Raw genomic sequence first — 12,925 nt, 5'->3', positions numbered from 1 at the left:
TCCAACATTAGTTCCTTTAAGTAGTAAGAGCGCAATCGACTTAACCCTGTGCTCTCACGATATTACACAAGTTTTTACATGGACCACAGTAGAGGACCCACATGGATTAAATCACCTACCCATCTTGATTACACTCGATTTTGAAAATGATCATCACTTAGCTGGACCCTCGGAGCACAACACATGGCAGTTAAAAAATGCAAACTGGAATCTATATGTAGCTAATCTTGAATACAGAGATATAGCTCAAAATTATGAAGAATTCCTTTCTGTGATTAATGAAGCTGCAGAAATCGCTATCCCAAGAAAAGTTTCAGGTCAGACTAAGCACCGTAATCACTGCCCGAAGCCTTGGTGGGATGAAACATGTTAAAACGCTGCTCATCAAAGAAAAATAGCTTAAAAAAAAAGTTATCAATCGAAGTAGCGCAGAAAACGACAATAAATATCGCCTCCGTACCACCAGATTGACAACAGGTGGAATACTTTTATTGTCGTTTTCTGCGCTACTTCGATTGATAACTTAGTTTTTTTTTTGCGGTAGATGGCCCTAGTTCATCCGTGACATTTCTTTCTTTGCAATTCGGGAAGGCCCAAGCTATGGTAAATGGTTAAAGCGGGGAGAAGAGGATATGGGTTTACTGATGAGGGGAAAAAGATCTCCGAAACCGGTATAGACTCTTCCTGCACTCTCCGCTTTAACCAGAGTATTATGCAGCTGTTGCATTTTCGTTTTGCAAAGAAATTGAGAATGTTTATACATTTTTAATTCATTTACTCTTTTGTTTGAGCATTAAGGAATCTTTCTTGTTGGAGCTTTTACCACGCTGAGTAGATGAGTTGTGAATTATTTAAAATTCTCTCATCTTAATTTCCTCGGCACCCTGTATGATTTATAAACTTTGAAAGTCTCAGGAGGTGTAACCAAAGAAAGTATTCCACCTGTTGTCAATCTGGTGGTACGGAGGCGATATTTATTGTCGTTTTCTGCGCTACTTCGATTGATAACTTTTTTTTTAAGCTATTTTTCTTTGATGAGCAGCGTTTTAACATGTTTCATCCCACCAAGGCTTCGGGCAGTGATTACGGTGCTTAGTCTGACCTGAAACTTTTCTTGGGATAGCGATTTCTGCAGCTTCATTAATCACAGAAAGGAATTCTTCATAATTTTGAGCTATATCTCTGTATTCAAGATTAGCTACATATAGATTCCAGTTTGCATTTTTTAACTGCCATGTGTTGTGCTCCGAGGGTCCAGCTAAGTGATGATCATTTTCAAAATCGAGTGTAATCAAGATGGGTAGGTGATTTAATCCATGTGGGTCCTCTACTGTGGTCCATGTAAAAACTTGTGTAATATCGTGAGAGCACAGGGTTAAGTCGATTGCGCTCTTACTACTTAAAGGAACTAATGTTGGAGATCCGCTATTTAGAAAAACAAGATTACATTGGTTTACTGCATCAGATAAAATATTCCCATATGTGTCATTAAATTCGCAACCCCAGGAAACATGGTGGGCATTAAAATCACCTGCTATTAGAAAAGGTTTTGGTACATTAGCAAACAATTCATTCTACTCTTGCAGAGTTATTTTCTTTCTTGGTTCAATATATAATGAAACTATATGAATGGTTTTTTATTGGGTAACAGCTTAATTGCAATACATTTATGAGAAAAATTTAATTTAGTATTTATTATTGTTTCTTTATAGTAAATGTTTGCTTTCATTAATACGGCTATCCCTCCATATCCGTCTACACGGTCTTTACGACTAATATTGTAATTTTTAAAATGATAATACTTCCCCTCTTTGAACCAAGTTTCAGATAACACTGCAAGAGCAGCATCATACTCGTGAAGAAGGAATTCCAAGTTTTCTTTATTTGAAACTGCAGATCGGCAGTTCTATTGAATGATATTTATTTTTTGTGTTATATTTGTGTTAATGTGTTTTCTGATAGGTCTAAATTTAATTGTTTACTAATTATATATTCTAGTTCCGTTTTGGAAATATTATAATTATTGGTTCTTCTAATTGTTGAGATAATGTTTGCCACCAAATCTAAGATAATTTTGATATTTTTTGAACTTAATCCTGAATGATGAGTTGAAAAATCTGACGTGTTTAAATTTTTAACATAACTAGGGTTGGCTATAATACTAGAATCTGGACCTAGATTTCTAGGTTGAGAAATAATCTGTCGATGGGCTATTTCTACTGGATCTGCATAGATTTCTACTGGTCTATGCCTTTTAACTGGCGTCTGAAACGAAACAGTTGACTGTTTGCTATATTCCCTTCCCGAATTGCAAAGAAATAAATGTCACGGATGAACTAGGGCCATCTACCGCAAAAAAAACTAAGTTATCAATCCAAGTAGCGTAGAAAACGACAATAAATATCGCCTCCGTACCACCAGATTGACAACAGGTGGAATACTTTCTTTGGTTGGATATTTATTGTCGTTTTCTGCGCTACTTCGATTGATAACTTGGTTTTTTTGCGGTAGATGGCCCTAGTTCATCCGTGACATTTCTTTCTTTGCAATTCGGGAAGGTCCAAGCTATGGTAAATGGTTAAAGCGGGGAGAAGAGGATATGGGTTTACTGATGAGGGGAAAAAGATCTCCGAAACCGGTATAGACTCTTCCTGCACTCTCCGCTTTAACCAGAGTATTATGCAGCTGTTGCATTTTCGTTTTGCAAAGAAATTGAGAATGTTTATACATTTTTAAAAATAGCTTTTATTAAGTATAAGCAAACTCCAAATAGGGAAAATTTAATAGAATTAAAAAAAAATGGATGCTTGCGCCAAACGCACATTCAAACTCACAAAAAGGCAAAAATGGATTAAGTATTGTGAAAGCTTAAACCACCATACCCCAATTTCACAAATTTGGAGAAAGGTAAACTCCTATAAAAATCGGAAAGTTCAAAATAATTACCAATAGACCCAAATTCGAACTGAATAGAATAGTTTCATATCAAAATTTCACCGCCATGGGTACCAACCAACCGGAATGAATATGATCACCAAATTTCATCAGTACCAAGGAATACGACCTATCTAAGCGATAGATTTATTATGTGGGAACTTGAACGATCTATCAAACATACCAGAAATAGCTCTCCTGGTAGAGTTAATATTTCATATTCTATGCTTTATAATTTGCCAATGAATCGGAAAAAATCTCTCTTAGGTATTGTTATGCTCTACCTTTTCTGTTTATTTAGATTAATTAGCAAATTATTAATTTGATTGATTATCCAATTATTTTATTTATTGTCTATGTAAAGACATAACTAAATTCCAATTAAATTTTCCAATCAATTTTATTATCAGGGCTAATTTTGTATTTGATCCAATACCAGTAATCTGTGGATTCTAGTATTTCTGGTTGCTTACTTCTTCCAGGGTAGAAACAGGGAAATTGACAACACTCAAATTCATATAAATGTAATCTATTGTTTTTATTAAATGCCGTGTACATATGATTCAAAATTATTAAAATTTAACTTTGTTGCAACAATCTCTAACTTAATAAATTAAAACTCTAACTCTGATATCTCCTTGTTTTGACAAAATTATTTATTTAATTAATTTCTTATTTACTCATACTGAATTGAATGAATTTTACTTTTCTTCTTTTGAATTGATTTCTCAAATTTGAAATGACTAACTGTGTTACAAAAATATTGGTCAATAAACAAGTAAACAAATATGGTCTTGATATAAATAACTTTTCTCCATTCAGACAAATTATTTGACTAACCTTTTATTCTTCACTCCCTCGTTTTCTGGATTGCGCTGTCCTTGATTCTCTCAACACGTACTCTCTGGTTGTTGCGAAAAAAATCCCCCTCGTCAAAACTGCTTCCAAGAAAAACACACAGGACTTGCTCGAATATCTAGTGCACAAACGGATAATAATCAGCTACTCGTTCTAGACAAAACAAAGGAATCTCCCTCGGACCAGGAAAATTAACTCTTCAACCGGTCGACGATTTGGTTTCAACTTGACTCTGCTCGCAAAGGCTGATGACACCACTCTACACTGATTATACACTTTTAAAACTCGACTGCCTTCTTCTGATGTCAATTACACAGTGACTTTATTTTTCTCTCCAATCCATACTCTCACATCCATTATCCCTTCTACCGATATTTTTTCGTCCACTCAACAATAACCTCTCTCCAACCATTTATTTCTTAAGAAACCCAATATTCTTCCACATAACTTTTCCAATTTGTCAAATTCAAGGAAAATCATAATTAGTTATTTTCTACTTTCTACTCTTACAACTAAAATAATACCGTTTGTATACCACATTAAAATACCTTCCCGGAAGGATCTTAAAAACGTTATTGTCCCGTCAACGCTCTCTCCACTTTCTAATCACCGAAATGTTTTGTTAATGTCCCGACCATTTCGTCGAATAATTATCACTAATCGTTTTAATTTTTCCAAAACACTTGCTTAAAAGCAAAATTAAATTCTAAACAAATTTGGCCATATACAGGGTGATGAAAAACTATCATTTCATGGTCGTTGATATAAATTTAATTTTTTTGAATTTCCTTAAAAAAATTCCACAACAGTATATATAATGTAATATGGACAGGACAAACAACAATCCCTGAAAATTGGAAGGAGTATATTATAGTCGGTTCGCTAAACTCAGACGCAACTGGCTAGATATTTTAGTCGATAATTTTTTTGTTTTTTGCCAATTTTGCAAAAATTGGCAAAATTACTAAATATTTAGTAATTATTAACTATTTAAAAATTATTTTTTGCCAATTTTACTAAAATTGGCGAAATTACCGACTAAAATATCTAGAAAGTTGCGTCTGAGTTTAGCGAACAGACTATATCATTGCAATAAAAAAACATGACAAACCGGATTCCATCCCAACCTCTTATAGACCCATATCATTAGTTTCATGTGTGCTGAAAACTTTCGAGAGGCTTATCAAAATGGTTGGAGAAAGAAGATATTTTACCTGATACACAATATGGTTTCAGAAAATCTAGCTCAACATTGGAAGCATCGACAGTAATTATTGTAACGTATAAGCGACCGTGAAAAGGGAAAAGCTGATGAAGAAGAAGTAACCTGTTCATGCATTAAATATAGTAAATAATACCTAGTGTTGTTCCAATTTCGTAAATGCAGGCAGCTATAGTTTTCCTAACGAGGTAGCAAGGATCTCCAGCCAAATCCTGGAATATTAAATACCATTTGTTGAGTTCAGACTTTATTTGAACAGTCACGAAAAATGTCACAGCTGGAAGATTCAAGGCGCAGTATTCTCTACAAGACACCGCCTGAAATAAAAAAGAAAACGTTAAAATAAATTATAATAACATCGAAAACAATTTTGTAAAACAATTGTGAAAACAATGTGGTGCCTGTGCCTATTCACAAACTTACATCGGTCACACTAACAGAACCTTTGACAAACGCATAGCAGAACACAAAAGGGCTTTCAATAATAGAAAAACAGACTATCGACATACAGTGCACAGATTCTAAAGATGCCAGTGGAGGATGACGTATATGCTCAGTATTAAAGTCGGTGTATGAGAGAGAAATTATTCAAAGTAATGAAATAACAAATGTTATATTATTTGTTATTTCATTAATATAAAATTTGTTATTTCATTACTTCCAATACTTTCTCTCTCATACACCGACTTTAATACTGGGCATAGATGCCATCCCCACAGACACTTTAAGAATCTGTGCACTGTACACGCTTCACCTTCTAGATCAAGGATGGGCAAATACTTTTAAGCGCGGGCCAAAATGAAATTTTCAAAATGTTTCCCGGGCCTGAGGACAATAACTGCGCAGTCCCTGATATTCTAGTTACGTAAGCTCGTCCGATTGGCGCATGACGTCAGCAACAGAGTAAAGCATAATCCCGTCTACGCGTTCGTAATACGAACGCGAATGAAATTTGAGAATAGTAAAAATGAATGAATTATGACTAAAAGAAACTAAGTGATTTTTATAGTTTAGAGGAAAGTTATTAAACTATTTCCTTTTATTTAAATAGATTTTCAGTTATTTGTAAAGTTCCCAGTCTCTTGATTATATTGGTATCCGGAAAATAAAAATATTCATAGAATCGATTCATATATCGATATAATCTATAATATAATCATTATATTTCGTTAGTTGGCAAAAATTGATTAGTGGCCTACAAATTAGTAAATATAATTTTTACCAAGGGGAGGAGAAACCCCAAAAATTGAAACCATAAATTTAATGGATTGATAAAAAAACAAAATTTTTACTTTTTAAATAATGTATTTCATCAGAATTAAGTGAGAGTCTTGGAAAAGACAAAAATAAGTTTTACAGTTTTCATGCCATGCACTTTATTCAAATTTTATGCTTGTGAAATTGATGTACATACAACAACTATGTAGCAGTTTTTATAATTTTTCTTTTACGCAATGTCAAGTTGTTAAGAGACTTGTTTAATTCTTTAATTCGGAATTACATCCGAGACATAAAAAATAACTTCTTCGCTTTATTAGAACAGTCTACATTTACATTTTTGGACATAATGTTTTCTAAATAATTTTTAGTTGCCAAAATGGAGTCACCATTTGTGGAACGAAAAATTGTTTCCAGTGGCTCAATATATGACAAGAAAATGTCTGATGGTTTATATAAACCACACTCACTCAAATAATCAACCCACGTGTACGTTGAAACATCTTCGGATTGAATACTGGAGTCCTTCAATTTATGGCAGATATAACCAGCCAAATTATCCAAACCATCATACTCGAGGTCATTAATGTTTTTTTCATTCTGACTCTCAATGAAAACTTGAAAATCCACAACTGTTTCGTTGTTAGAATCCAGCCTTTGGATCAATTGTCCAGAAATTGGTAAATCTGGGGTGTCGTCTGTTTAAATGTTCGAAAATTCGTTCCGTTGTCTTTCCTACCCGTATATAATTTTTATAAAACATAAAGCTTTTTGTAAACACTTTAAAAAAAATTTAATGGGTTTTTCCCTTCATTTTTTGGTAATATCACGTTGAAATATTTGATTTGGAATTTGAAGGATAAGAGCGCCTTTTTTATGAGCTACAAATTTACTTTTACTGGTTCTATAGACTAAGAATATACCATTTTTTGGTTTTTTTATATGCTACATTTTTTCCAAGAATATTTTTTTCGATAAAATACTTACTTTTTGAGTATTTACGAAAAACCGCTTGAAAACGTGTTTTTCTTTTTGTTGAAAAGTAAACATTTTTGGTAGCAAGTGACTCTAGTACTACTGAATTAATCTAGTACCTAAGTTAAAAAACTCTATGCCCGATTTCACCAAAGATACCTAAACAGTTGCCTTATTAAGTAATTCTTATCGATAGGAACTTCTTAAGTCAATACTTAGAAACAATCGCATTTCACAACTAAAAGAACTGCTTATCTAGGAAATGCTTTCCTAGGTATTACCTACGGTACGTTTGAACTATTTTTGATAAATAAAAAGAAGAATACGATGATATTTTCTTACTTTTTCCATTATTTGTCATTATTGTTTGTTTGCCAATTTGGTTTTATTCAGTTTTGTACTATTATAGTTATTTTATTTATAGTTAGTTATTTTTGCATTAAGTTTGTATATAATAAATATAGTCTTGTATGTTATTTGGATATGTACAGTGAATTGAGGAAAAGAAAAGAGTTGTAAATTTCACATATGACGAAAAATTGAAGTTAGTTGAATTGTCATTAATGAAATAATTTTAAAATAAATAATATGTTGAAAATTGCTTTTTATTATTAATTTTTTAATGACACACTTTTAGCATTAGTTATAATCATGAATGGGTTTTTGAAACACAACACTAGTTTGTTAGGTAGTAGGTAGACTACATAATTTTGTCAATAGACCTGTAAAAAACTCCAAAGGATTTTCTATATTTTCCAACACATATTATATTAATAATATAAAAGAAAATACAAAATTACAACTAATATACCTAATATTACAGAATAACAGCAAAATTAAAGTAAGAAGCAAATTATTGACAAACGTCACAAGTACATTAGTCAAAATTGTAAAAATATAACCTGACTGTCAACGATAAGTAATACCTAAAGTTTAGGGAGATCGAAATCCGTATCCTAACGTAAGGCAATGCTTAAGCGGTTTAGGCAATTCTTATCGTATGGTGAAATCCGTTTTAGAGGTAGGAAGTGCCTAAACCCACTTAGGTAATTCTTAAATATTTAGGTATCTTTGGTGAAATCGGGCATATGTAGAACAAAAGTTGCTTAAAGTTAGTCAGTTTATCTGTTTCCGGACTTATTATTTTAAACGTATATTTTTTCACCCTCCAAGTAAAAGCAATCAACCGCACAAGTTCAAATTTGAAGTGGAGGGTAAGTAGAACCTAAATCCAAGTTTTCATGCAATTAGGAGTTGACCCTGAAAATTATGTGTGTTTCTTTTTATCTTTTACATCATTTGGCTTAAAACCATTTTTTAACTATCAAATAATTACATATTGAGTTATTTTATTTTTTAAATTTTAATAATTATAAAAATTTGTACATTTTTGTAATGTATTTTTAAAACAAGCAATCATTTAAATTATTTTATAACAATTTGTATTATTTAAGAATACAGTACAACCTGCCATATCCGGATCTACCGAAATCTACCGAGAAAGGCAGTCCTGCTGTTGGACAACGCACTAAAAGAAGAACTAAAAGATGGCGAAATAATGTATTATACAATCTATAAAACGTGTCTATCGACGAAAGTTATTGACGGCGTTGATTACTGGAATGTATTAAGGAGAAAACGTGTCAGAGACTGTAAAAGAAGTAGTGGTCTTTATATCCGGAGTTTTTCATATCCGGATCGGTCTGTCGCCACATTGATCCGGTTATGGCAGGTTTGACTGTATAATAATTACATTTTTGTTTCGTAGTAAATGTTTTTTAAGAATATTAATGTATAGTTTAAAATATTGTATAGCAAATTATCATTATTAAATGGTTATTATATGTGAAGTATTCTTTTTCTTTTTTCGCACCCTTATGTATGTAACAAAATTAAGGGATTTTCTGAAAGGTAAATCTAAATAGTTATAGTTAAAGGGGGTAGTAGATATTGTTTATACACAATAAATTCAAAATATTTAAAGAAAACCACGGTAGACGTTGAAGACACGAAAGAAGGTATACTTAGAAGTTACATAAAGAATTCGAGATAACTCTGTTGCTTAATGTTCTGAAGCTATTTTCTTGTGGCATTTTTATAATCAAGTATATTCAAATGGGAAATAAGCTACAATTTTACCTAAAAATGATTACAAATAATGTATTATTATTATATAATTATTTTGTATTTTGACAACGACACCCGACTTGGGCGTCGAAACGTTAATAAAATCATTTTTAGGTAAAATTGTAGCTTATTTCCCATTTGAATATACTTAACTCTGTTGCTGCCGTCATTGACTCCGCCCACTATGCGCATTATTTTATCTTCTGTGTCTGTATATCGTGATAACTGCGTATGTACGCTGTGCACAATATACGCTGTGCGAATATTTTTGGTGTTGTTTTTTTCCCTGTCCAAGAATTTTTTTTGACAAATACTATTATTGCAGGGATGCTCTACATCTCAGACACTGTTCAAGATATTGCTAGAACAAATATTAAAACCATGGAAAAGTAAATGTGAAGGGATGGGAACACCAATCCGGGACAACTTCTTTGTACACATTATGTTTTGCAGATGACCAAGTGGTAACGGCTCAAGATGTTCCAAAAATTAGAAGAGGAATACACAAAAAATGGACTGGAAATAAACCTAGAAAAGACCGAATACTTGAATACTTAACAACAGAACAAGAACCAATGAGAAACTTGGAAATGGACGATAATAGGGAAATTAACGGCACTGAAAAATTCAAATACTTAGGATTCATACTCTCCAAGAATGGAACCACCGAGCAAGAGATATGCTTTTTCTCATGAGGATCTTTCAGTGCGTCACAGTTTTTCGATTTCTTTCTAACGCATTAAGTTGCATGTGACAGAAAAAAAGCACGTCGGTGATTACATTTCGTCGGTGACATTTATAACATTTTTATTCTAGTTGTCAATAGATGGCGCTATAATCGAAAAAAAATTATTTACTAATTATATAATATATCTACGAATATAATCTGTACAATTTATAAGACTATACAAATCAAAGAAAATACCATTTTATAAATGCAATAAACACAATTGATTTGATTTTATGCCAAATTGCAAATAAAATGTGACAACTGTCAGATTTAACTAAAATGTCATGTCACTAAAATGTATATTATCACGGACTTACCTTTTTTCTATCATTTGTGACGCACTGAAAAATGCTCATTAAAAGAAGCATAACCAACAGATTAGCACAGACAAGAACATGTATTAAACAAATGAACGGGGTACTGTGGGATAGACAGATTACCACAAATACAAAGAAGAGAATATATAACACCTTGGTACGTAGTATAATGGCCTATTGAGCAGAGAATTGGGTAAACAAACGAAACAGGTCCAAAATTACAGCAACTGAAATGGAGTTCATGAGAAGAAGCTGCAGAGTGACAAGAATAGATCGCATACGAAGTGAGGAGATAAAACGAAGAATGGCAGTAGAACAAGACATCCTCAGCTACTAGTGCAGTCACTGAAGGTTTTCACCTCCGACTTCGTTGAACCTCCGTCGATTTTCATGAAAATTGGTGAGCAGTTAGAGGATACCTCAATGCACAACGGTGACATGATGCCAACTGGCGCTTTTACCCTGGGGGTGGCTGCCATCCCTTTTCCAGGATGAAAATTATTTTATTAAAAATAATACCATAAATCGATAGAGGGACAAATTCTAAGCAAAATGTGTTATATAAAGTTATTAACATAAACCAATACCTTTTGAGTTATTAAAGACCAAAGATTTAAAAAGTTAAAAATAAAACATACGCCATTTCCACAAAAATTAAAATTTATAGTAATCCTTACAACAATTTCTTACTATTAGCATAAGTAATGATTTCAACAATTTTCACCGTTTTACAATGAATATTTTTTTAAAAAATATCATTTAAAAAAATCTGAATTTTTAAAATTATCGTCATTTTCATTTTCTTTTGATAATAACTCCAAAAATACTCAATATACAGGATGTTTGGTAGATAATGAGCCATAGCTTAACCTCAGGTTCCTGAGGTTAAAATAGGCCGATTTAAGCTAACTTACCTTAGTACAAAGTTTATAATAACCGAGATACAGGGTGTCAAAGTTAAACTTTTTTCTTATTTACTATTGAATATTTCCTGACAGGCATGAGATATCAACACGAAATTTGGTATGTGGGGGTTTTTCGGGACGAGAAAACTAAATTCCCTACCACAAGTTATGTGTTGCCCAGAGGGCGCCACATACGCCTTTCAGCACTCATTTAATACGTTCAATTTTTTTTATCCGTCACTCCGTAGAATTTTGACATTAAAATTTTTATTCCCCTATTAGTTTTACTTAAAAAAGGTATACCTCTTTCATCTCCCTAAACTCAACCGTTTACGAGATAAACGCATTTTAAATTTGCGGTGCAACATAATTTTTAGCATATCATTGTAGTTACACCAGAAAAATAACTTAAAACCATAAAATTATCCAAAAATGTATCGCAAATTTCTTCAAATGGAATTTGCGATGCAATGACATAAATTTGAGAACTGGCACAATTATTATGGTTTTAAGTTATTTTTCGGGTGTAACTACAATGATATTATACTAAAAATGATGGTGTATCGCAGATTTAAAATGCGTTTATCTCGAAAACGGTTGAGTTTAGGGAGATGAAAGAAGTATACCTTTTTTAAGTAAAACTAATAGGAGAATAAAAATTTTAATGTCAAAATTATACAGAGTGAGTGATAAAAAAAATTGAACGTAATAAATGAGTGCTGAAAGGCGTATGTGGCGCCCTCTGGGCAATACATAATTTTTGGTAGGGAATTTAGTTTTCTCGACCCAAAAAACCCCACATACCAAATTTCATGTTGTTATCTCATACCTGTCAGGAAATATTCAATAATAAATAAAAAAAGTTTAAGTTTGACACCCTGTATCTTGGTTATTATAAACTTTGTACTAAGGTAAGTTAGCTTAAATCGGCCTATTTTAACCTCAGGAACGTGAGGTTAAGCTATGGCCCATTCTTTACCAAACACCCTGTACGTAAAAAAATAATTATATACTTTTTTTACTATTTCTGTAGGGTGAAAAATAACCGAGATAGAAAAGTTTAAAGCATACATTTTGCTGCGAGAACTATGTAACCGTGACCATTTAACCTTTGATTTTAAAAAAATAAGGAGTTTAAAAGATTAAATTCAACGTAATTTAATAGCCTTTGGAATTATCTTTCAAATCGTTTTTATGTGAACCTGATATCGTAAAAATTAACATTTTTTGGCAAAATTTTCAAAAGCCAAAGTTTGAAAAATTTTTGGAGCATAAATTCTAATGCTATCAACTTGTTCGGGATCTCATTTGATAGATATTTCTAAGTACTTTCATAAATGTTTAATAAGTTTATAACTCACTTTTAGTTAACATTAAAAGGTTTTTTAGTAAGGAGTTATTTCATTTTTTATTGGCTTCAATTTTGGTTAACAACTTTTTTGTAAAAACTTATAGGTTCCGAGTTATTTATGAAAAATCGGTTAAAAACATGCATTTTTCTCACGAAATTAAAAGCATTGATCATTAATAACTCAAAAAGTTTTGATTTATTTTAATAACTTTATATAACAAATTTTGCTTAGAGTTAGCCACTCTATCGAAATATGGGGTTATTTTTAATAAAATAATTTTGTAAACG

General features: G+C 32.1%; 1 protein-coding gene across 4 annotated transcripts in view; it reads right to left on the bottom strand.

The window, feature by feature from the left end:
- Positions 1 to 12,925, bottom strand: part of LOC126891977 (serine/threonine-protein phosphatase 4 regulatory subunit 4-like) — a 206,098-nt gene that overhangs the window by 140,658 nt on the left and 52,515 nt on the right. For all 4 annotated transcript variants that reach the window (XM_050661335.1, XM_050661337.1, XM_050661334.1 and 1 more), the window contains one exon: positions 5,151 to 5,331. In XM_050661335.1, coding sequence (XP_050517292.1) covers positions 5,151 to 5,331 — 181 coding nt within the window. The remainder of the gene's footprint in view (positions 1 to 5,150; positions 5,332 to 12,925) is intronic.

The sequence above is a fragment of the Diabrotica virgifera genome, chromosome 9 (genome assembly GCF_917563875.1).
Source record: "Diabrotica virgifera virgifera chromosome 9, PGI_DIABVI_V3a".
NCBI lineage: Eukaryota > Metazoa > Arthropoda > Insecta > Coleoptera > Chrysomelidae > Diabrotica > Diabrotica virgifera.
This window is presented reverse-complemented; position numbering and strand designations above follow the sequence as displayed.